The sequence below is a fragment of the Xiphophorus maculatus genome, chromosome 9 (genome assembly GCF_002775205.1).
Source record: "Xiphophorus maculatus strain JP 163 A chromosome 9, X_maculatus-5.0-male, whole genome shotgun sequence".
Taxonomy (NCBI): domain Eukaryota; kingdom Metazoa; phylum Chordata; class Actinopteri; order Cyprinodontiformes; family Poeciliidae; genus Xiphophorus; species Xiphophorus maculatus.
In genome coordinates this window covers 13522748-13547283 of record NC_036451.1, presented here as the reverse complement: position 1 = coordinate 13547283, position 24536 = coordinate 13522748, and the positions used below count along the sequence as shown (strand labels likewise).

Here is a 24536-nt window from a genome sequence, read left to right as displayed (position 1 = left end):
TCTTGATGTCATTTACATGGTAAATCATCTGAGAGATTAGTTTACTAGGGGTAAAACAAACTAAACCCGGCTTGTCTGTAATCTCTTCTATGAAGTGAGATTGGAGAAAACATTTATAAAATAAACTCTGGGCCAGTTACTGCAGCAATATGAACCTAACCAATTTTCTGGAATAGTCTGCTGTCACAAAGTTTTTATCCCTCACTTGGAGCTTGAAGCTGTTGTCCAATGTCCTCGATTGTCAGACTTTGAAGAAAAATACTTCTTTTTCTTCATTTCACCAGGAAATGCAAGTCCTGGTGAGATGTTATCACTATCCATCAGTTACACTGAAAGACATGCATGAATCGTCAAGGTGAAGATAATTCATCATGCTCAGACTTGTTTTAGTAACTTCCTGTAAAGTGTTCCTGTTCATTGTGACTCAATCTAAATTCTATAATTTGGTCTGTGTTTCCATCAACATGTTTACTGCTTTTTCTTCCAGGTTATAAAAGATGTTAACACATACCTTTATTTGCAGTCATGCTCATAAATGTCTAATACTACTGACGCCTCCCCGTTTTTCCCTGCAATATTTCAAAGTAACTTTCAATTTTATCTTTGCTAAGTTTTAATATTTATCACTTTGCTCAATGGTTGTGTTTTTTTTGCAACACTTGTAATGTGTTAATGACCAAATCTTTAATGTTGGCATGTCAAGTTTGAACCATGATTTGACGCATATAAACACAGTTATCAAATTTTCTTCAACTTAAGTTCGTTTGATGCACTCAAATCCATGTAGAAAACATTGGATTTTTTACCCTACTAGTACTTTTAGAATATAAAATACATTTAATAGTTTAATTACACTAATCTTATCTCCCAAAGATGGATAAATGTCTGCTTCTGGTACATTGTAGCACATCTGTAAAAAATGTTTTAAAGGATAAAACTAATTGTGGTGGCTAAAAGATGATCCATATAGGTTAGTAGTTAAAGGGGTAAAATATCTTTCATAAATTTAACCTTAGCAAGTACAAACTTGAAATTATTCCATAGCTGAACAATGAAAAGCACAATAACAGAGTATACAGGAGGAGAAAAGTGTGACAGGTTCGGGAATTGTCGGCAGTAATAAAGTTGTCAAGCTAAAAAAAAAAGACAAACATTGCAGTGTCTAAGCTATGACCTTTATCTACACACTCTTAATTCAAAACAAGAACCAACCTAAATGAGTTTCCTCAGTTTGGTGGAGGATGAAAATGTTGAGCCTTATTTAGTCCATAGAGCAACACCCAGCTTTCCTGTGCTGACTCAGAGCACCGTAACGGATTCTTTTCATTTACAGGCCTTCAGAACAGACTGAAGGTCTGTAAACTGAAAGTTTATTTTGTGTTAAAATGCCTGTTTCTGAGGATAACACAAACGCTCTTTCAATAAAATATAACTTGTACTTTTTACATAGTTAAACTTGAAAATCTGTCACTCTGGACCCAGACAAACATGAAGGTTACAAAAGAAAGATGCACATTTTGTGTTGACTTTATCACTCAGAGGCAAGTCTGAAAAAATGAACATCTCTTTTACTTTCTCTCACTTTAGCTCAACTCTGCAGTTTGAAACTCATCTTCAGGTAATAACTAAAGTCATAAAAGAATATAACTGTATACATGAACTGTTACCAGACAACATAGCATCACCTCATCACTAAAAGCTGCATCTGGATCTTTGTACAGCTAACACAGGTTTCTTTCAAAAAGAATCAGACTCTGAAGCAAATTTGTGTAAGTCCATAAATATTTGCAGGACATTCGGTCGGGATCTTTTCTGACCAATAAACGTCCAACTCAAAGCTGGAACTTCCGTCTGCAGGCATCCATCTCGTGGCGCTGAAAAATGAAAATATTTTTGTGTCACAGTAAGAAATGAAACCGATGATGTGTTCTCCAGGTAGCATCTCATTGAAATCCTAAAATACTATAATAGATTGTAATAACAGAGAAGCAGATTTAAGCATAGAAATCCAGATGATATGGAAAAAGTCAATTAAAGCTCCTTTTTTATTAAACAGACTCACCTTCAGCACCCATTCGTACTCTCCGTACTTGGAGTCGAACGTGCCCTTCTGCAGAGATCGGAGTTTTAGAGTGAAGCGAGGTCCCAGCTCCTGAATACCAACTTTCTTCTCGTTCTTGAAGATATACCTTACAGAAATACCATAATTAGTTTATTTTACCTAATTTAAAATAAATTAAGTCATTTGATCTCGACTCCATTTCTTTTTTATTTATGGTCATTTTACTTATTGATAGGTAAAATAATCACACACACTATGGCAGGTTGAAAACTCCAGCACTGGAAGCAGCTGGAAAGTCATGGAAAGAGAGACAACCTGATGTGTGTAAAGACTTTCCTAAAGGACCTTCACCTGCATCTAACTTTGAAAAGTCTCACTCTAAAGTCTTTGGGAAGTAAGTAGCTTTGAAGAAAATATGCTAAAGCCAGGACCAAATTCACTAAGTGTCAGCAGTAAAGATTTTGCCCTGATGGTGTACCGGCTGTTAAGGAGGAGCATAATTTGACGTAGAGACGCCGATTCCTGACATCTACTTAAAAAAAAGAGACAATCGTTTCTTCTCACAAAAACAAAAGATCTTGTGAATATGATGACTGAATCTGGTCAGAGATTTTCTAGGTTTTATTCCAACATGGCTGAAAGGCCACTTAGAGAGGAAGAAACAATTGCTCTAAAAGCAACATATAAAGGTTTGTCAATGCACAAGAGGACAAAGACCTTCATTTTTGAAGACATGTCCTGTCCTCTGAAATGGAAGCATTATCTTCCCCTTTATCCTCCAAATGCAACAATAGTCATTATGAGTATTGTTATAATGACTATTGTTGCATTTGGAGGATAAAGGGGAAGACTTTCAAGCCTGAGGACACCAAACCACGTAGTGCAGTGGTGGCAGCATCATGCGTTGTCGTTTAGTTTAGTTTAGCTGTGTGCATCAATCCCAGAAAAAAAGAAAGACCTTGTGAAGATGCAGATCAGAGAATGTCACCATCCACAGTGAAACATGTCGTGTATCAACATGAGCTACAAGTCCACTCTGTACTCCAAAAGGAGATGAAGTAATGACTATCATTAACTTCTGAGAAAAAAGGGGGCACCTGCAAGCCTGAGAACAACATCAGCAACTTTGAAATGGATGGGTGGCTGCATCATGGTGTGTGGATATTTTTCAGCAGGAAGGACCGATGTAATTCACAAAATGAATATTAAAAAAAACATAATACAGAAAAGCATAATCTGAAGACAGTCAATCAGTAAGATCAAGACTGGAAGCAAGGAAGGAAACAAAATATTTGTCCAAATCATGTGGTTTAAAATGCTATTCCACAAAATACATCTGAATTTGAAGAAAGCTTAAAATAATGTATTACCAATAATTATTGGATTTAGCAAGCATAATTATAATTTAATAACTATAATATGTCATCCTAAGTGACATACAGAAAAATCTTTATGAACTATCTACATCTAAAATTTTGAGTTACTAATATCCACATAAAAAGGAAAAAAAAAAAACATTCCTGTAAATGGAAGGCTGTCTTCCTGATCAAGCATGAACATTTACCTGTGGAATCTGAAAAAGATGAAATCTCTCTGGTTGTGAAAGGTGGCGACCTGTCGACCCACAAACTGAGGGTTCTGTGGGAACAGAGCGGCGAACAGACGACCGATGCTGTGTCCGAGGCGGGTGGTGAAGTTGTTGAGAATCACCTCTGGATAGTGTTCGGTTGGCTCTTTACCTCGTCTCTGAAAACAGGAAACAGGACAGCGGTGCATCAGTATGAGCTGAGGTTTGTCTTCAACTACTAGAAGAAGTGGTATTTAACTAGAAAGAGCAAGGAAGCATAAGAACACAGGGTTTGTACACATTTTTTATATAAAAATTTCAGAGTTTTTAACCCTTTTTATCCAATTATTAAAGTCCAATTGGAAAAGTTCACATGGAATTTATCTTACGTCTGATTGACGGATCGACTCACTCACTGACCAACTTACTGCATTAGATGCATTAAAAGGTTGATGGATCAACAGCAGATTTAATCAGTTGGACAGATAAAAACAACTAAAATCAAATATTTTTCCATAATTATCCAGACATGGAAACTACTTGAATGAAATTCTAGCTCATTTTTAAACTGTAGGAAACACAATGCAGGTTGTGGGAGATGAGAATTCAGATTTGTACCCTCAAAAGGCATTAATATTAAGGATACATTTATTTGACTTGCCTTTATCTCTTTTCTTACTCGAACACTGCTGACTTTGAAGTGTGCTGTTGGCCCGTCAGGGAGGTGACAGAGAACCAAACCGTCTGAAAATAACTGTTAAGGATCCAGATTAGACAAAATAGAAAGTCAAATGAAAAAAAAAAACAACTTTATGCCAGTCTGCTTTGGGTTTCTTGCAATCGCAGAACCCAGATGGTAAGTAAAACAACATTTCTATAAATATTAATTCTAGTATATTCTTTGAGCTTCCTTAGATGTATATTGTGATTAGGATAAATTTACAACATTTTGTGAAACCAGAAGAGTAACAGTCAATGATTCAAGTGGGAACAAAAACTGAATGTATCTAAACGAATTTCCTCATGTGATCAGAAGTGCTTTTTGAAGTCAGGATACTGGGCACCAGGCGATCCTGGTTGATGACCATCATGTATGTGAAGTCCCTGGCAACACACTGGGGAATGATCCTCTTTAGGGCGAGGCCTCTTCTGTAGTAAACATGGGCGTTTGGGATGACACTGGCCAGCTGCTCACAAAACCTCACTGTTCTCTGCAAGACACAAATGACGCCGTTAATGAGGGTGGCATACATGATTCTAAACTTTCAATTACATGATCTAAATTTTAAAGTAATTTCTATTTTCAATCAAAAGAGTTACATTTTACATAAATAAAAAACTATTGTTGCATTCTTCAACATTAATTTCACTATGCAATCTTATAGATGACATCACATATGTAGCTTCTAGCTCTGAATTAAAATAGCAAATAATCCCAAAACTACTAATGGCTTGTAATTAAAAAAAAAAAAAAAACTCAATTCAAAACTATTAAAACTCTTATAACCACCGTAGCCACTCACCCCTCTGGGTCTGTCTGATGTAGTGATGAGCACTTTGGGATTTGTCAACCCGTTGAAATATGCTGAAAATTCATCAGTTCCCTCATCAAAAGCAACCTAGTGATGAGCAAAATGAACAGAACAAAGAATGTTCGTTAAAATAAACACATACATATAGAAAGACCAAAACAACAAAATCCAAACCTCTTCGTCTTCTGGATCAACTGCTGTCTCATCAAACACTCTCTGGTTTTCTATCGTTTTGGGGACTTCCTTTGGTGGCGCCTATGTTGGAAATAGATTAACATGGAGTGAATGACTGGTCTGGAAAAATACCAGTACAAGAATGCACTTACTTGGATTATAATTTAAGATAACAAGTAAAAAAAGAAAGAAATAATAATAAACACTCACCTTGTCACCTAATGCTTCCCTTTCTTTTCTCCTTTTTTTCTTCAGTTGAAGTTTTTGCTAAAAGTCAGAAATATACATGTTATTTTCAACACTCCGTTTTAATAGGTGGAAATGTTACCAGTATGAGATGCACTGGGGGACTTTTCAAATAAAGAAACTTTAACTCTTCTGTAGTATAGAGGACAGTTTGACCCTGAAGGCTCTGTTTACCTTCCTCTTCTCCTGCTTGAACTTCATGAACATGAGGTGCCTCCGCTGTTTGTTCTTGATCTCGGAGACACTGAATGTGGGGGGAAACGCAGTTGTCGGATCGGCCTGGTTCTCCGCGGCGCTGCTCTCTTCCTTGACCTCCATGTTTTTAACCTTCGTCTTTGCTTTCATTGACTTCTTCTTCTTCTTGCTGCCCTTTTCCGTGGGAACTTCTGTAATATCCATCTTTCGTATGTCAGCGGTCTGTTTTGAGTTATTATCTCACGTGTTTACAGGCTGTCTGCCCGACTGAGTTCACTTCCTGGAATGAGAGGTGAATAGATTAAACTTTAGCAATAAAAGAGGGGGGACCTCTAGTGGTGAGGAGGTGTACTACCTTTCTCACTCATCGCTGTTGAGAAGGTCGGAACAACTGATAAACAATCCAAAACAGCCACATTTTAATGACGCGCACTTGATTTGCGCATTTGTGATAATTCCGAGTTAGTTTGAGGCATATTGATGAAATTAAAAAGTCACACATTTGACTGTCAAATTTATAATTTTGACTTTTAATGTCACAATTCAGACTTTCAAAATTATATACTGAGTTCCAAAATTATAGTGTCAGTTTTCAAGTCATAATTATGACATGAAAATCATGATCAATCAATAAAAACCTCTTAATTCATGTATTTAAAGTAAGAGTTCTGATCATTCTGATCTGTAAAATAAACTCTTTCATATAATAGTTAATAACATATTTATCTAAATGCAGCTGTGCAACTATTATTTAAATACAATCCCAAAACATCAAAATCACTTTTAAAAAAGTAGGTCCTCCATTATAAAGTCAATATCATACTTCCTTTAATATTATTGCTCTTAATTCTGCAGAGTTATTTTGGATCAACATGTTTAATGTTCTGCAATTAATTTTGGACTTTAAATTATACAACATTACAGAAAAAAGCTTATTAAACACAGCATTTGAATGAGATACATGATATGTGATATATATATTTTTTTTTTTGCAATTGAAGTAGCAGGATGAAGTATCCAATCGTCCTCCCTTTCATCTCCAGTTTGTCTGTACATTATAACATACTGTACAAATATCTTATTGCTTGTTATACACTAGAAAAAGACAAAACCGTGCATATTCATATAAATATATTAATAAATATTAAATTCTTAATAAGCATACATAAGTACCCTGTCATTATCCCCAAATTATATTTAGTAAAATCTATGTCTTTCTTCAGGCTCCCATCAATACAATTTCAAATTCTTCACACAAGCAGAAATACAAACAAGTCATCCTTGTAAAAATTAGAATCTAAGTGATTTCTAAGTCTCTATTTGACACAAGTCACTATACCAGGGGATAAAAGAAAACCCCCTGGTGTGACAATGCTCATTTGTGAAAAGCGGTTGATTTTCATGACTGTCAGCCTTTACAGTTCTCTCTTATGAGCCTTAGAATGAGACGTTTTACACAGTTCATAGTCTAAGATCAGTGACCTAAAAGCTTGTCCCACTCGTGGATCTTCAGTGCAGATTGCTCCTCCTCCTCTGCTCATCTGACTGACCTCCCTGTTCATATCAGAGATGCAGGTCCAGCCACCGTCTGAAGTCACACTCCACTTAGAGTGATCCACAGTGTCACTGACGGCCTTCCTCTTCTGCAGCTCCACTTCCTTCACGTTGTAGACATGATGATTGAGCCTTGAGCTGCAGTTGGAGGATAGAGGCTTACTCAGTTTCCCCCAGCTCTTCACAAAAAGGTTTTCAGATACTTTGTTCACTATGAGACCAGAGTAAAGGTCTAGGATGTAACAGAACATATATCATTATCAGTTTTAGACAACAAACTTCAGAAGTTTTCTTAATTAAAAAAAAACAACAACAATAAAAAAAAGAACATTTTGTGGATCAGTGCCAAAACTTACCATCTTTAAATCGTGTGTATTTTGCAAAGCTGGTGAAAGTGCTCCCTGCTGCTGATTTCAGCCTCTCCACACTAAACCAGGGCTTTTGTTTTGGGTAGCAGCTTCTCTGTGCAACACAACGCAGCTCCTCATGAAAAGTTTTTGGAATTTCAGAGTCAAATGAATAGGCATGGATGTACATGAGCTGCAGTCCTGAGGATTTAAATGGCATAATTTAAAAGGTACATATTTTTTTTTATCTAGTGTGCAACTCCAGGAAGCTTCTCCAGTAACTTACCTATTTCTTTAAACTGCTGGTAGGGAAAAGTAACACAAAGGAATGTTTGAGCATTTGCGTTTCCACTGCTTGGCCAGAACTCTGTACTGCGATATGTTGGAAATTTGGGGGTGCTGTGTGAAAGCCAAAGTCCAAAGTTGCGATCCAACATCACAACCCCTGAAGGAAATAAAATCAATGTGCAAACGATTTAATTTGACAGCCTACCTGTACTTTGTGTGCAATTTGGTCGAAAAGAATTGGACCCACCTTTACTGTGACCGAATGATGAAGGAGCAGAGTATGGATTTGGAGGCTGATCATTGTAGAGCATGTATCCAAACCCTTCAGTCTAACCATTAAAAAATAATAGAGAAATAAAACAATGTGCTTTCAAAGTTGATTTTATACCTTTTTTTGTTTTATAAAATCTCACCTTTTTGGTGTAGAAGTCAAGAAGAGGTTTCAGTGTTTGTGCTAGAAAGCCAGTTTTACTGTCGATTTTCTCATTGCTGAGTCTCCACCCACCGGTGCTCTCATCCATGTACAAATACATCTTTCCACCATCTTTCACATTAGGCAGTTTATACACAATATACCTAATGGCGAAGATGTGAATAGTTGATCATTTATTCAGTTTAAGCTCAATAGAGGTAAGAATATTGTCAGAAATCTTCACTGACCAGTCAACAGCCTCTCCTCTGTCATTCCTGCACTTCACATCTGAATAACACGCTTTAAAAAGAAGTCCAATACTGAGGAGGAATCCGATTAGAGCCTGAAACAATTAAAACAAACATAATTACAAAAAGGAAATACTTGGGCTTGATTACATAAACTCAGGGTTAGTTGTGATAATTAAGCTGCTTACTAAGATGTAACATTGAAGTTTTCTTTAGAAGACACCACAACGTTTGAGACACACACTGGATCAAACTTATAGTCAAGATTTTATACACAAATTATGTGGAATCTTAGCATCTCAAACCTGTCATTTTAACATTTAATTACTAGTCAAATACACAGTTTAGACTGATATGATAAAATAGTATCTTAGCACCAGCAAGGTGATTCATAAGAGTGATTAACTGGAAACTTGGCATGAAGTAGATGATAAATTGAAAAGCCGATGCAGGGTGTTTTGCATAAATACCACAGTGCAACTGCTGAATGATAACTAAGGCTTTAACCACATCATGTTAGAAGTCAATCTCTCTAGTTATTCCTTTGTTTATATGTTATCTTAAAGAGTTATGGAGCAGCCTTTCGTAAATATGCAAGATTGTTGTTCTCATTACCTAAATTTGGGTTTAAAATATTTTAAGCATGTACTGGTTTCCTATAAAAGGCACTTTCTGGACTAATAGAAATGAGTGATGCAACACAACTACTTCCCTTTACAAGAACAAGTCAAACCCACAGTTGAAATCTATTCAGAATATCTATCTATATATATATATATATATATATATATATATATATATATCATACTACTTTCACTTTGTGAGCTCTCATTCATTCACCAAACTTGCAAACAGTCCAATAATATTAAGGGAATGGAGTAAAAACTATCCTTTGTGTCAAAGGTCTTTTCTTTATCTTAAATGATAGTATTTACTCTACTTCAAACAACTAATTTATGTTATTATTCTCTTTAAAATATTCGAACATATCACTTACGTGTGCTGTCATCTTCACTCGCCTTTAAACTGGATTACAAACCTGTTTGAAAAAGCGGCTGTGTCACATGTCAGCGTAAAAAGGAAACTCACACCCACATCTCGCCTTCATGATTCAGCTGCTTCCTTGTTGCTCAAACCAGAACAGTGAAAGAAACATTGTTACATTTATCCTTTAACAATCTGAATTGCTCCACACCTGCTGACACTTCCATTCTGTTTCAACATGTAGGAGCAAAGGGTGTTAGTGCAACTCACACTTAGCATCTTCTGAACATTCATACAGATTCACTATGTAGATAGAAAGCTGGAAAACACCGTGATGGCACACAAAGATGGCTGTTTTTATTTATTGTCTTCTCAACATGATACTCAACTGAAAAAAATAACTATTTCATGAGGACATATGAATGGCTGTATCAAATACAAATTCATATAATAGCAGCTTGTTTCAGTTTTTCTCAAGCAAAACATAATAAAACACAAATGCCTCCACTGTTTAACTGAATTCATGGTCAGTGCAGACGAGGAAATGCAATTCTCAGCTCGATGTTCAAAACAACATGACGGCTTTACTACGTCCTACCACTGTGACCACTAGGAGGCACTGTTTAACGCAAATAAAATAGAAACAAATGTTGAGTGGGGACAGACTGGATTCAGTTACATGACGCAACTAATTTCTTCACGCTGGTTTTTACAGTATTATAAAAAAAAAAATTATTTGTTTTTGTTTTTTGCAGACCCATCGGCCGAGTTCCAGTGTCATGGAGTTTCAATTTGTCCTTAAAAAAAACGCCATCACACAAAAATAACGATACAGAAAAGTTGTTTCCAGAGGGTGGTATCCTTTATAAAAATAATTAAAACTTGCAAAACCAACCAGCCTCTCTGTAACACAAGTAACTGGCCCCTAAACCTAATGACTGGTTGCGTTACCCGTGCCAGCAACATCTGCAATTGAAAACAGAGTTTGACAATGCCACAAAAATAAAAATAAAAAACTTTTTTGAGCCAATCAGATGAGGGCTCACTGCTGTGCTGTGTAGTAAAAAAACGTTAAAAAGTTTTTTTTTCTTTTAAACTAGAAGTGCAACTAAATGTAGAAATTTTAGCAAAGAGTGATTTCTTCAAATCACAGGGTTACCAAATCTCTACCACTATTATTTAAGGCTGTTGTACACAACCTAAGTGTTCCAATAATTGTGTAGGTCACTGCGAGTTTGCCATTCAATTCAAGATCAAAATAATCTATCAGGTAAAAGTTAAAATAAATTTAGTTGATGCTTATAAGACAGATTTTTAAAATCTAAAATGGTAAACTTCATGTTTAACTGAGTACATTGTAAATGAATTATGACTGAATAATCCTCAGTTATAATTCAGTCTTGTTTAGCAGCTAATGTACCAGTCCACTGCCTTTCTGAAGGCCTTGTAAATCACAGGATTGTAGGAGCAGATCAGCCCTCCGCCACGTAACATCTGAGTCTTGACCCGGTTCAGATCCCCCAGGCAGACCACCTGGTCCTCATAAGCCTGTGACACACACCACTTTGAGTGGTCGTAATGAGATTCGAACTGGACCGATGGCGGAAGCACAGTCCTCTTGATGTTCATGGTGTGCCTCGGCAGTGAGCAGTTGGAGGGCAGCTCTCGACCTTGGGTCTGCCAAGTCTGCACCAGAAGATCAGCGCCCAGGACCTGAGCCACCCAGCCTGTGTAGATATCTGAAGGAAGGCCAGATAGAGAACTCAGGTCCATCAAGAATAAAAACACATCTTACAGAAGTATACACAGGTCAAAGAACATGTATTATCTATTCATGGTATTTAAATGCATGCTATCGTGGTATGCACAATGGCATATACGTATTTGAAGGATGGAATCACATTTAACACATACACCATCATCCTGGGATCTCGAGAAAACCATTGAGAACAAGAGACCAACTACTCTGGGCCTTCAAAGTAAGCAACTACATCTCTAAAGATCAAAATGTAAAAACTTAGAACTCCTTACCATCTACAAAGTGCTCAGATTTTGCAAAGCTGACAAATTTGTCCCCACTGACAGAAAACAGTGCCTTTACTCCCTTGTTGGCGGTCAGTGGTGGTCTGGAGCCCTCACACAGCTGGAGGAGCTGCGGCAGGTCGGCCGAGAACGCAGTGGGAACAGAACAGTTGTAGAAACGTGGGTAAACATAGACGAGCTGCTGTGCTGCAGTAGAAAATAAAGGAAAAATAGACAGATGTAACTACGCATGAACAATCTTTTTCACAACGTAAATAGGATTTGAAATGTATAAAGGCCTAATTTTATACACTAACTCAAAAATGTACTCACGCTGATTAAAATTCTAGGTTTATGAGACTTGAAAATCTGAGAATTTTCAAAATTTAAACATTTTTAAAAATTCTTTAATGGGAAATATATCCTGTAAAATTCAGCTTGAAAACAAACGAAAACAAAATGGTTAGGATGAACGTGTAAAAAATAGAAAAGGTGCAATAACTTGATTCCCAAAGTGTGCACGTTTCACTACTTGAATCAATGACATTTACAAACCCTAATTTCCATGTATTTAAATTAATAATTGAACTAGAAGTGATAGTAGCAGTTCAAACTCTTCCTGAAAAGTATGTTTTCTGCATGCATGTAAATTCTTAAATATGCAGTCATACAGTTAAATTAGGATAAATTAGGATTAGGATATTGCTTCTGTAACTTTGTTCACTTAGATATAAATTTATTACGCAATCAATTTTGACACAATTCAAGTCTTTGTTTCTCTTAATAATGAGGACATTTTGTACACAGAGTAAACAGAAGATTTAGAATAAAATTATTAAATTAAAACAATAAAAACAACACTTTTAATACAGGAAAAATGGGCTGAATAAAAAGTATGTTTTATACCTCAAGGTTATTGTTTTTAAAATATACTTTTAAAAAGCAAGCATCAATAAAACATGTCATTCACTGAATATGCCTCTCCTAATAGTTATAAAACACAACATATAATCTTGTAATTTATTATACTTAAATTTTGTTCATACTTAAATTATGTTTTACGGATGGGTAAAAAAAAAAAAAAATCCACATAAGTGGACATAAGTTTTGCCTGGACTGATTGTTTTCTCAGCAGAAAAAGAGAGTTGACCAGATTTTAAAAAGGTATTTGAGAGGCTGGTACTGTTTTATTTGGCTTCAGGATTTACTTCTACAAACATAGCTACAATTTTAAGGAAGAAAAAAGTTGAAGTGGAATCAGAAAAATAACTGCTAAAGGAAATGAAGCAAAAGTGAAAACAAATATGTATCTCTATTTGTACATAAATTTTTTAAATAATTTTTTAATAATGATTCCACATAATTAGGTTACTCTCCTTAACGTTTCTTTTGTACATGTCAGGTTTATAGATTTGCTGCACACACCTTTTGGTACAAAGCCTAAAGCAGATGTTGCATTTAAGGGCTGGGGAAAAGGTGGGTTATCTGAGATTTACGTGGCATTTGTACGTTTGATTAGTCAGTCAGAAAGTCATTTTTCTTTGTTCCAGCTTTAACTCAGTGCAGCCTTGAGTTCTGAACATATCAAAAAGGGTTGAGAAAAAATAATAAAGGAATATCTTGGCTTGTTTTATTTCTACATTCATTTTTATGAAAAACAGGGTCAACATGCTTAATAATTTATACAGCAGACTTTGTGGCACACAGCCCCCCGCCCCCACACACTATAAGCAGTCAGGACTGGTTGCTTCATGACGCACTCACTCACCTATACTGAGAAACTGCGAATACTGGTAGGTCACACACAGGGCAGTCTGGCCATTGTGTTTGCCAGAGGAGGGGTACTGGTAGCCTCGCTCAGGGAACGAGGGGAAATGGGGAACGGTGTGGGACAGCCAGAAACCTTGAGAATGGTCAAAGAGCAGAACCCCTGCAGGATGCATGAAAGCACACACTTGAGCAAGCAAGAAAGCACATCTATGCTCACACACATGCAAACAGGCACGAAGACTGCAAAAACCTTTCCACCAAAGTTGTGTCAGAGTGTTACAGAGGTCAGAGTAAACAGTATCAGGCTGTTGCTCTTTGGACATTTCCTCTCACATTGATCTGTCTTCAGTGCTAAATCACAACATTTTACTGCTGAACTGCTGGTTTGTTAACTAGGAAACTAGTTAATAAACTATATTGTATTTCTGTTTAAGCTAAAATGCTGTGCATTGTTCCTACTAACTACTGCTGTTATGGTAGCAATGCCTTAAATGTTTTTTTTAAATTTATTTACTTTTTTTTGTTTTTTTTACTGTGTTACCATTTACAAACCCCTCACAAAAACAGAGACTCAAAACAAACATAAAGCGAAGCTAATTAATTAAATAAACACTACAGGTTCCTTAATGTTGCACATTTTACATTGCAGTCAAAAAAGTTCAGTTCTTTCACAGAAAAAAAACAATGCTTCAGGACATGAAGAATATATTCAAAGATCCAAACCACTGTGAAATACTTTTATGGTCAAAACAAGTATAACTGTAATTATGTTGGATTAACTGTACCTTTAGTGTGTCCATAGGTGCGTATGTATTTCTGGTGTGGTGCACCATCATTGTAGAGTGCATACACAGAGCTGTTTGACTGAAAGAGAAACTAGTTTAATACTTACAGTGTTGTACGTACTGTGAATACATACTTGCCAGCTTGTAAATTTTCTTGTGTTTTCACTTTATGTGTTTACTTTACACAATATGAAAATGGCACAGAAACAGAAGGAAACAGGCAGCAAATACCCCTTTACAGAATTTGAGGAGATAATGCACTTTTCCAAACATTTGTCTCTGACATTGTTTAGGATGTTTTGAAAAATCAACAATAAACATTTATTCATGCATATAAATTTTTTTGTTGATGGATTAAATAGGTACGCTTGTGTTCTTTTTGGAAAAGATGATCAATATTTATCCCTTTTTTATGATTATACAGCTGATGTGTCAAACTTATTTCACCAGCATACAACTAGGACTTTGACAATCTGACATCCGGCAGATCTCACCATGTAGACCTTTCCCTTGTACAGTTGATTCAGAGTGTTGGCCATGGCTCCTTGGGTTGTGTTAACCATAAATTTACTCCTCTGCCAGCTACCAGCTGCTGAGTCCAGGTACATGTACTCCACACCGCTGCCAACCTCCCCAATCCTGAACTTGGGCAGTTTGTAGATGATAAACCTGGAAAAAAACAGATCGAAACATAGATTAGGAAAATATTGGGGATCATCTTATTCACCTTTTTGTTCCTCAGTATCAGCGACCACCACACAACAAAAGGATTATGAAAAATGTGACCTCAACTCACCAGTCAACAGCTTCACCAGCTTCGTTTCTGCAGGAAATGTCACTTCTGCCAACTGTGAAACACAACAATACGACAGTAATGTGGAAGCAGGGGACGAGTTGAGAGGCCATCCTCGGCAGACTAGTTGAAAATAACACGGCTAAACGTGGATTTTAAAAAATGTCTGAAGCCTGTTTGGAGGCTGTGAGCTGTATGACAGAGTTTTTGAAAGTAAAGAAAGCACAGCTGCAACGATATGCAAAAAAGGAAGTCATAAGGTGCGGTCACATGATAGGGGAAAATGAAAGTTCTGTGTAAGGAAATAAATTGTTTTTAAAATGTTTTTTGAAATGGGTTTAGTATTTTTTAGGGACATCTACCAAGCAAAGTTTTTCTTTCTTCTTCTTTTCTTTTCTTTTTTTTTTATTAAACTTCACTAGAGTTCTTTACATTTAAAGTGTTGGACCAGTTCACACCTGATCATCTTTTATTTTTAGCAACCAGGCTGCTGATTAGTGAAGCACAGAACATTGGGTTAAAAAAGACCCCACCTGAGGGAAAGTTGTTAACCTTCATTTCACTTATTGAGGCTGAGAAACAACAGTAGATCTTATATGGAACTGAAAGTTTCTTTTTCAAAGACAATTATCGAAAGTTTCAGTGTTTGATTTATAATTAGACAACTTACAGCCAAAGTGAACAAATCAGTTCTGTAAGTAAATGTTGTGGGGCAGAACTGAGTTCATTTTAATTAGTACCATACACTCTAACGCGGTACTAGTACACAGGATACAAATCGTGTGCTGTCCAGAGATTTTGAAGCTGTTGCTAATTTTCAAATATAACCAACATAATAATATTTAAGTTACCAACTCTCTAAAACTACATTAGTCTATGAAAAGGCAAATATACATTGTCAATACAATACATTTAAAGCAGTAAACACAATTATACAGCCAACCAAGAAAAGAAACAGTAAAACATAATTTTCCACATCAAATGTGACCTGCCTCAGGAATCACAGAGCTAACAGGTGCAACATTGTTAGAATAGTAAAGTTTCCACATTTATTGTATAATTTACACTTCACTTAAACTAAAGTACTATAAAAATTGAACTTTTTTTTAAATCATTATTGTTTCAGAAAAAAACTATATATTTTTGGCTCCACATCTAAAAAGATTCATCTTTTAGCATATTTTAAGCAGTAATATTTAAATATATATAAGTAAAAATGCCATTACAAAGATCATTACCAACATGTGATGAGAGTAAAAGGTAATCGCATATTCAAAGAAAAATAATAATAAAAAAGGTCTTCATTTAGGAGTTAATGCACAATAATTAAGATTAATTTAATAATAATAATAAAAAAGTCAGTGTAGCTTCTTGGTCAGCAAAGCCTCTTCTCCAGCCTGTGTACTGTCTCCATGGTAACAGACAACCGCTATGGACAAACAATAGAGGTAATCTCCATTACATTGAAGTTACTGCTTCAGGTTTTACCTCTTATAATCTACACAACATCAGAATATGGGGTTTGCAGCAAAACCACTACGTTGCAGTCTGGATGGAAGGATGTCAGCTAGCAGGCAGCTAGCCCACCCAGATAAGCCACTGCACATAACAGAGAGGAAAGTTCAGTTAGGAAATAAGGAGATCAATACAAAATAAGGGAGCCTCTATGTGCAAGGGTGACGGGGTGTGTGTGCAATTGCGCACATGTAAAATATGACAAAATCCATTTAGAACTCCCAATAGTGTGAGTACAAAGAAGGTAACACCCCTTCAACAAAACGTACCTATATTGGAAAGAGGGTTTTTTTTGCAGGGTTTGGAGTCAGACAAGGTCAGAAACTCAGCAGGTGGAAGAGAACAAAGCAACATGGCATACGCTGGAAATCAGGTAATCATTTCAGAGAAGGAAAATAGGACTTATTTTTGTAAATTACATAACGTAATTATTCTCTTAGTGTAAAAATAAACAATTTTAACAGTGAAGGTAAAATCATGTTTGGGGTCAGTGACCACAAGGTTAAACCATAACCTGCAACTTTTAGACCTATGAAGCAATGTCAAACTTTTATAGTCGAGAAATGTATTACGGTACAGTTACAACCTTACAAAAACATAAGAAATGCAAATAAATTTGTCAATGCGCAAAAGTAAGGTGCAAACTTTGGCAATATCTCCACAAACAAGTCTACAATTTAGGCACAAATTAAAGCTTTAAGATGGAAAATAATCAGGTTGGACATTAAATAGAATGAGAATGAGACAGTTAGCATTGTATATTTCCAGATTTGGATGAAAATATCAAGTCTGTTCCATTAATGCAGAATGTGGAGTTTGTGCGGACAGGCTACGGCAAGAATGCAGTGAGGGTGATGGTCATCAAGAGACAGGGGAGCCACCACTACCTTATTGAGCTGAAGGCTAACGTGGAGATAACACTCAAGTCACGCAAGGACTATCTGACCGGAGACAACTCAGACATCATTCCCACCGACACCATCAAGAACACTGTCCACGCCCTGGCCAAAATCAAAGGGGTGAGTTACAGCTTCACTGTACTTCTCAATACATTTCAAGATATAAACTCGCAGATTTTCAAAATAGCTTCTAAATTACATTTCTGCTATGTTAAAAATTATATTTTCTTGATTTTGGCTTGATTTCTGAGAGGCTGCGGTTTATAGTCAACCTTCATGCAGATTATACTGCTTATCTAATTTTCTTGCCATTAGCAGAATATGTGTTATTAGGAACGTTAAAGAACTCATGTTTAAAATGTTGAAGGGAGAGTCACCGAATACCTTAGGTCATGGTGAAGGGTATTCTGCAAGTGAGATGCATGTTGGGTTTACTCCATCCAAAGGGGAGATTATTCTTTGTAATGTTTTTTTGGTGGTTTTGTGCAGCTAAGCAGAAATCTGAAGAAGAGAGATTTCTCTTTTTAAAGGCTGACTGCTTCACAGTGAATAAATAAAAATTTCAGTGAAGATAAAAATGATAATCACTGTCATAGTCAATGAACCTATAAATCCACAATTTTTCTGTCCTCCACTAAGCTATATTGTGATAATAGCAGCTTTTCAGCTTCACTTTGTATGCATTTTATGTCTCCTGTTGGAGATAAAACTAACTATTCAGACTCTTTTTTTTTCTATTTGTTAAGGTAAATACTATTGAGCAATTTTCCCTGGATCTCTGCCATCATTTCCTGACCTCTTTCAACCATGTGCTGAGGGCCAAGGTTTACATGGAGGAGGCGCCCTGGAGAAGACTGGAGAAGGTAAAACCCATAATCCAGTCCCTCGACCTGGACAAAATCTAAGTTTTAGCTTGTTTTCTGGCTGCTATTTTACTAGCATCACAATTAAAAAAGTACAATAACTCTCAAAAGTCTAATTACCCCTGTTAAAATCCAGGTTTTTCATTATGTAAAATGTTTTGCATCTATACTGTGACAAATATTTTATGCAGTTGTGTAAAAAAGATAAATTAAAAAATGTGTACACACCTTTTCACTAATACTTTGTTGGGGTACCTTCTGATTAATTTTCAGCATCCAGTCAGCCTGAGTTCTCCCCCATCAATTGAATCTGATTAACTTGCAATGATATTCAGCTGGATTTGTATCCCTCAGCTAAATCAAACATCTGTAGAGATGTGTGACACTGGTCTCCCATCAACAAACCTTGAAAGCTGCTTCAAAACAGTATTAGTTCAAGTGTGTGCAAGTTTAAGTACCGTTTTCATTTTGCTCTTTTGAAAATATCTATTTGTGTTTTGGTTGAGTAATCCAGAAAAAATGTCACACAAGATTTGAAAAAAAATCTTGTTTCCACTGTACCAACCTCTGAAGTATTCAAATAATTAAGATTAAAGCGCCAATTTTTAGACACAATCACTCTCTTTTTCTTTTTCCAGAACGGTGTTGGACATGTTCATGCTTTCATCTACAGCCCAGAGGCTTGTCGCTTCTGTGATGTTGAACAGAACCTCAACGGTAATCATTGAAAATATGTTTGCATGTGTGTTTTTATTTAAAGGTGCTTAGTGTTTTGGTGGCTAAGGTCGGAGACATCTCTTTTTATATCTTGAGTCAACTTTGTTAGCATGGATAATGACACAAAATAGATACAATGATCTATTAGGTCTGGTATATTATTATTTTACCTCTTGTGAAACTGTTGATGTGTATCTACAGCTATTATTCGTTCTTACAAATGCTTGGGACAAACTCCATTTCCATCAAAACATCTAAAATGTTTTGTGCTTTCTCACCAACTCTGTTCTGCACACAGGTATTCCAGTGGTTCACAGTGGAGTGAAGGACATGAAGGTGCTAAAAACCACTCAGTCTGGCTTTGAGGGCTTTTTCCGAGATCGTTTCACAACACTGCAAGACACCAAGGACAGGGTTTTCTGCACCACCGTTTACTCTAGGTGGCGCTACAACAAGGTCCAGAACGTTGACTTTGATGCTGCATGGTAATTATCTTAGTTTTTGTGTGGGATCAATCTGGAAGTGCAGGGAAAAACACATAACAAAGATGATTTTTCAACTCAAAAAGATAAATCCTAAAAGGAAACCTCTGTCATTTGTAGGAAGTGTGTGAGAGAAACAATTATTGAGAAATTTGCTGGCCCCTACGGTCGAGGAGAGTTTTCACCATCTGTGCAAAAGACCCTTTATGAAACACAAGTTCTGGCCCTGGACAGGGTTCCTGAGGTGAGCCCTTCACTTCAACAAATAAGTTTATTCAGACACTAATGGCTGTGCAATCTGTTGTAACTGTCTTGCATAATTTAAGATACACATGATTAGTGTATGAAGTGGGTTTTGTTTTCAAAATATTCTTATGTGTGGGACCTTACCAGAAACAATATGTAGCATAAAATTGAACACAAGAAATGCTCTTCTTAGGTGGAGGAAATCGAGATTGTCATGCCCAACCAGCATTACTTCACCATAGACATGACAAAAATGGGTCTAAACAACAAAGATGAGGTAAATACTATCATTGCTTACAATATCAAACCTTATTTGATTGATAACATATCTTTTTGTTTTCAATCAGGTGTTTCTTCCTCTGGATAATCCCTCTGGAAACATCACAGGAACAGTGTGTCGTAAGCAGAGAGCCAGACTTTAAAAAGGAAAGCCCAACCTGAAGACACTGCTGCTGGTTTCAGTATCAACCTGTTGATCCAACTAATAGAAAATCTGATGATATATCCAACAATGTCCCTTAAGATGTAAATACATTTGCTTCTGACTCTGAATGTGTAACAATGACCAGCCAAAAACATATGAAAAATAAAAAATAAGTACAGCCACTTTCACTGGGAATTTCTTTTGATTTGCAACAATGTTTTGCATCAAGGTCTCTTTGGCTGTTCTCTGAAGAAGTAATACGTGACATGAATTACATGCATAGAGAAACGTAATTATGACTATATTTAGTACAATTGGTGAAAAAACCTAGTTGTTTTGCTTTTACCAGGGAGTCTACAGACATGTTTTTACAATTTTCTTTTGTGTTTAAGTGCACATTTCTCTGATTAATAATTTTAAGAAGCTTATTTTTAAACACATTTTCTGGTAAAAAAAAAAAGTTTGATGACATCCCTAGGGTTCCTTCACAACATCTCTGTTATTAGCTCAGTTTTAGCAGTCTCATCAGTCTGCTAAATGTCAGTAAAACACAGCAAAAAAAACAAAAAAAAAAAAACAGAACAATAACATTAGCTGTAATTTTTAGTATTTTATGTTTCAGGACATGCAAACAAGGTTTTGGTCTTCAAATGTTTCTAAAGTTATTTAAATTTAACCTTAAGTGTACAAAAAGACAAAACAGATTCCACATTATCTTATGTCGATAAGATAATGTGGATAAGATTATCATTTTGCCTTAAACAGAAATGAAGTCAAAATGGAAAAATGGTTTACCGAAATTTTGAAAGATATATTCCAACAGTTTCTAGAGTCAAAGTAATTTTCTTTAACTTTATTAATTTCTTGTACCTGTGTAGACATTTTGCCACATTATTCTTCATATTGCATGGTTTCTTGAGGTTTGCTAGCATTTTTTATTTACTCCCGTATGCCATCTCATCTGCCCCCCTTGCGGAGGGTTAGAGTGAAACTTTACCGACAGATATTTATATGCATTATTACTTTATTTATTTATCACTGAGGGTACCACTGCAATTTTGTTATGCTCTAGAAACAAAGACCAAACATTATGTTTCATATCTCTAATGTCCCCCTACATCATCTGAAATGGTCTGAAATTTGAGTGGGTCTGTAAAAGAGGTAAATAATATGTTGCCAGCTAACTATGTGATGTGCAAAATTAAACTAAAAGAGTCAAGAAAGTCAAACTGATGTTCTTTGGTGAAAAAAAGCACCATTTATCAATTTCAGACTCAAGATATTCAAACTCCAGTGTTGCACTTAAACATGGGTCATGAACACTTCAATACAGCTGTCCAGGTGACAAAGCTGAAAGCACCACAGGTAGGTACGTAATAAGAATATATACACAAAGATTTTCATACCAAGAGCCTCAAGTCTAAATAAAGTTGGTTTAAAGAAACAAAGAGGCTTTAGATAAAAGTCCTGGAAAACAAAGTGATTAATTGTTACATGCTCTGAACAAATCATGGACTCTGATGTGCAGTTTAAAACATAAAAACTAAATTCAGGGAAACACAATGGGATCATAATAATTTTCTGCACGTATCAAAGTGTTCAAATATAACAGAACATACATCCTTGTCAACTATATATCTTCTTATTTACAAATATTTAAAAAACCCATTGCGGTTTCATTTACTTTGCACACACATTCACCACACAATCACACAAATCTAACCTTCAGAATACTCACTCTTAATCTCTTTTCTTAAATAAAACACAAAAATACATATCTAAAGCAGCAGAAATAAGAATGGCTGAAGGGGTAAACAGCTGAGTGGACGCAGTGTGCAGACCAGGGTTTTGGGATCCACGCTTATTAAAACAAAAACAAAACAAAAAAAACATACAGCATTCAAAACTTGTCAAGGTGCCTCTGATGGCAGAAGAGTCTTTGTGAAGCCGCAGCTAACCTGTAGTCTCCTGACATGATGATTGTCGCTGAGGTGGGTGGCAGGACATTTGGCCGTGCTACGACGCGTTGCTCTTCAGGTGCTGCGTTTGCAGCGGCTTCACATGGTACTCGTAGATTTTCAACGCGGGGCCGAGTTTTATCGACAGTCCTGTTAGGACGTCGTTACGCGTCATCAGCAGCAAAGACTTGCCGTCAATTTCCTGTCAGACCAAAAGAGAAATTCTATATTTGGATGCTTTGACATCTGCAAGGTGACATGGAGTAAGATAGACGGAAAATCTAACCTGATCTTGGAAAGCTGTAGCTTGCTCTTCAAACCCTGTTGCCTTGAAATAATTGACAACGTCAGCAACTCCCCAGTTGGAAGGGTCTGGCAGCTGACCGTTCTCCACCGGGCTGTGGGATAAAAGTTACTCGACTCAGACTAAACTGTGACAACAGTAGAAAAAATTCAATTTTGTATTGGAGTTTCCAATACAAAATGAATCAAGTAAATTGATTTATCGGCTAATTTTGAATAATACCTTTTGGTGTCAACTGAACCATTTGCCTTGTCCTCCATACTGGCTGTTGAAAAAATTATAAAGGCAAGCATATGCAATTATTCTAACAATCTCGTTATCGATTCAGTTCAAATAAAATTATAATTTGAGGTCAGAAAATTAATTATCCACACTTAAAATAAAAATAATGATAATAAAAAAAACAAAACAAGAATGTTTTCTGAAATGAGCTGTTTTTTTCCATCTTAGGCATGTGATGGAAAAAAAAACAATTTTTTACAAATGAGACAAAAAACAGCTAAAGTCCTAAAGATTAAAAGATAATTCAGCAGTCAGAATGTTTCTAACTACATATTTTTTTTCTATCCTTCAAAAACTTTGCATTGGAACCATGTTTGATCAATAGAAATATTCAAAATTCTTATAATATATAGCAATTATAACATATTGCAACACTTAGTAGGATAAAGCAGGATTAAGTTAATAATTTTAAGATACTAATAAAATGCCATCATGTATTTGCCAAATGAGTTCTATTTTAAACTAAATAAATTCAAATTTCCTTACAATTACTGCCCCTTGTGGTATCCTTCACTTGGCTGAAAAGAGCAGCTACCTATTGGCATGTCAGATATGGAAAAAAAAACAAAGAAAAAATCCAGTATGGAATACTGAGGAGCAACTACATCTAACTATAGACTTCAGTTTGAACCTTACATATAATTCAGTTTAAAAATATTATACTTCTCAAACAAAAACAAAAACTAAACAGGTAAAAGAAAAGCTTGACAAGCGATTCTCTACAACACAATAAATATAAAACGCACATACATATAATATCTAAAAACAGTTTGCTTATGTCTTATGTGATATACATGTAGAAAAATGGTTTGAAAGAAAGATTTTCTTTCTGATTACATAACATTTTGCAACCAAAAATGAAATGTTGCTCCATTGGTGGAAAGAAAATATAAAAATCTAACGTTTAACTGATTTCACAGTAAAAATTAAGCTCCTATCTAAGTAGATAGGAGTTTTAATGTATTTCGCATCTCTTTTATTACATTCTAATAGACTTTGAGCATGACATTGAGACCAATTACCTAATTTCCACATTATGATTCCGTACAACACCTTATAGTTTAGCAAATAAATGAAAAGTTTAAGTACACACAAACTGAATGAAACGAGTCTTACATTCTGTTACGTTGCAGTAATTTTTCATTAGATGTCTCCTGCGAGAGAAACTCAGTGTGTTGGCAGTTCAAACACCATCATCGTTTGTCTTTCCGACATTCACTGGATGTCTCTGCTGAAAAAGCACAACACCACAGCAGAATGGGGAAAGCCGTGAGTAAAGCAGCTTAATTAACTAAAACTAGCGCCGTTTATCATAAACACAAGTCGGAGTAAAAACTGTGATGTGTAAAAATTGACGACGTAAAACTCACGTTGTTAGCGGAATTAAAACCAGAAAAAAAAATATCGACACAAAAAAAAGAACAACTGACCCCACCACAACTGTAATTCGGTGGAAAAAAAATATTACAAATTCAAGAAAATAAAATATGTGGTTATTCTAAGCGACGAGTAGATATTTAATCGCACCCTCTCCGTGTTTTGTAATAACGCTAACGTTAAGCTAAGAGGGATAGTTAGCCTCGTTTGCTAATACCAAATTTAACAGTTACCTTATTTTAGGAGATTCGGGCTTGACAACAGCTGCTCGTCCAAGTCAAAAATTGTTATTCAACAGACAAAAAGTTTTATAAGCTGTAGTATTTTTACCAGTTAATAAACTGCGGTGTTTATTTGATAAAATCAAATTATATTCAAGTAAGCCAACAAGCTTCTTCGCTTTCGTTTCCTTCGCCCACAACGTCACGGAATCATGGGAAATGTAGTACAATTGCAGTTTAACGGGTTTATCGACGAGCATTCCTCACAG

The 24536-nt window shown here is 35.9% G+C and overlaps 5 protein-coding genes across 7 annotated transcripts; 1 reads left to right on the top strand and 4 right to left on the bottom strand.

The window, feature by feature from the left end:
• Positions 1–814: 814 nt before the first annotated feature.
• Positions 815–6060, bottom strand: rpf1 (ribosome production factor 1 homolog). The gene is made up of 9 exons (XM_005800487.3): positions 5756–6060; positions 5546–5602; positions 5336–5416; positions 5153–5248; positions 4687–4840; positions 4291–4373; positions 3627–3808; positions 2063–2189; positions 815–1874 (listed from the first exon to the last, which is right to left on the bottom strand). Exons 1-9 carry the CDS (start codon positions 5978–5980, stop codon positions 1833–1835), a joined length of 1047 nt encoding a protein of 348 aa, XP_005800544.1. The 5' UTR covers positions 5981–6060; the 3' UTR covers positions 815–1832.
• Positions 6061–6374: 314 nt separating this feature from the next.
• Positions 6375–9723, bottom strand: LOC102220591 (deoxyribonuclease-2-alpha-like). The gene is made up of 7 exons (XM_005800532.2): positions 9623–9723; positions 8626–8720; positions 8379–8541; positions 8213–8294; positions 7964–8122; positions 7687–7878; positions 6375–7562 (listed from the first exon to the last, which is right to left on the bottom strand). Exons 1-7 carry the CDS (start codon positions 9632–9634, stop codon positions 7192–7194), a joined length of 1074 nt encoding a protein of 357 aa, XP_005800589.1. The 5' UTR covers positions 9635–9723; the 3' UTR covers positions 6375–7191.
• A 228-nt stretch (positions 9724–9951) lies between these two features.
• On the bottom strand, positions 9952–15251 carry LOC102220326 (deoxyribonuclease-2-beta-like). Its single transcript, XM_005800531.3, has 6 exons — positions 14983–15251; positions 14681–14855; positions 14187–14265; positions 13400–13561; positions 11641–11838; positions 9952–11348 (listed from the first exon to the last, which is right to left on the bottom strand). The coding sequence occupies exons 1-6, from the start codon at positions 15090–15092 to the stop codon at positions 11014–11016; spliced, it is 1059 nt and encodes a 352-aa protein (XP_005800588.1). The 5' UTR covers positions 15093–15251; the 3' UTR covers positions 9952–11013.
• A 1460-nt stretch (positions 15252–16711) lies between these two features.
• Positions 16712–20313, top strand: LOC102230976 (uricase-like). The gene is made up of 8 exons (XM_005800486.3): positions 16712–16867; positions 17301–17513; positions 18140–18256; positions 18895–18973; positions 19272–19458; positions 19576–19699; positions 19895–19978; positions 20049–20313. The coding sequence occupies exons 1-8, from the start codon at positions 16847–16849 to the stop codon at positions 20121–20123; spliced, it is 900 nt and encodes a 299-aa protein (XP_005800543.1). The 5' UTR covers positions 16712–16846; the 3' UTR covers positions 20124–20313.
• A 1045-nt stretch (positions 20314–21358) lies between these two features.
• samd13 (sterile alpha motif domain containing 13) lies at positions 21359–24469 on the bottom strand. 3 transcript variants are annotated; one of them, XM_023339213.1, is made up of 6 exons: positions 24280–24469; positions 23786–23900; positions 23156–23204; positions 22610–22652; positions 22370–22481; positions 21359–22285 (listed from the first exon to the last, which is right to left on the bottom strand). In XM_023339213.1, the coding sequence occupies exons 4-6, from the start codon at positions 22645–22647 to the stop codon at positions 22142–22144; spliced, it is 294 nt and encodes a 97-aa protein (XP_023194981.1). In that variant the 5' UTR covers positions 22648–22652; positions 23156–23204; positions 23786–23900; positions 24280–24469; the 3' UTR covers positions 21359–22141. The 3 variants fall into 3 exon arrangements, with proteins under 3 accessions (XP_023194981.1, XP_014324809.1, XP_023194979.1); XM_014469323.2 differs by having other exon boundaries at positions 23156–23900; XM_023339211.1 differs by lacking the exon at positions 23156–23204.
• Between the last annotated feature and the right edge of the window lie 67 nt (positions 24470–24536).

Bases quoted from the DNA above. Each gene is read 5' to 3' on its own strand.
- rpf1 (XM_005800487.3), bottom strand. From the start codon at position 5,980: ATGGATATTACAGAAGTTCCCACGGAAAAGGGCAGCAAGAAGAAGAAG. The intron at 5,603-5,755 runs GTAAACAGAGCC...TCTGACTTTTAG, and splicing joins TCAAGCAGGAGAAGAGGAAG to CAAAAACTTCAACTGAAGAA. The intron at 4,841-5,152 runs GTGAGTGGCTAC...TGTGTCTTGCAG, and splicing joins CATCAGACAGACCCAGAGGG to AGAACAGTGAGGTTTTGTGA.
- LOC102220591 (XM_005800532.2), bottom strand. The intron at 8,295-8,378 runs GTGAGATTTTAT...TTTAATGGTTAG, and splicing joins TTGACTTCTACACCAAAAAG to ACTGAAGGGTTTGGATACAT. The intron at 7,879-7,963 runs GTAAGTTACTGG...TTAAATCCTCAG, and splicing joins CCAGCAGTTTAAAGAAATAG to GACTGCAGCTCATGTACATC.
- LOC102220326 (XM_005800531.3), bottom strand. From the start codon at position 15,092: ATGGCCTCTCAACTCGTCCCCTGCTTCCACATTACTGTCGTATTGTTG. The intron at 14,856-14,982 runs GTGAGTTGAGGT...GTTTTTTTCCAG, and splicing joins GCTGGTGAAGCTGTTGACTG to GTTTATCATCTACAAACTGC. The intron at 11,349-11,640 runs GTAAGGAGTTCT...GCCTTCCTTCAG, and splicing joins ATCTGAGCACTTTGTAGATG to ATATCTACACAGGCTGGGTG.
- LOC102230976 (XM_005800486.3), top strand. From the start codon at position 16,847: ATGGCATACGCTGGAAATCAG. The intron at 19,459-19,575 runs GTAATTATCTTA...TGTCATTTGTAG, and splicing joins GTTGACTTTGATGCTGCATG to GAAGTGTGTGAGAGAAACAA. The intron at 19,979-20,048 runs GTAAATACTATC...GTTTTCAATCAG, and splicing joins GTCTAAACAACAAAGATGAG to GTGTTTCTTCCTCTGGATAA.
- samd13 (XM_023339211.1), bottom strand. From the start codon at position 23,813: ATGAAAAATTACTGCAACGTAACAGAAT. The intron at 22,653-23,785 runs GTAAGACTCGTT...TTTTTTCAACAG, and splicing joins TTACTGCAACGTAACAGAAT to CCAGTATGGAGGACAAGGCA. The intron at 22,482-22,609 runs GTATTATTCAAA...TTTATCCCACAG, and splicing joins GGTTCAGTTGACACCAAAAG to CCCGGTGGAGAACGGTCAGC.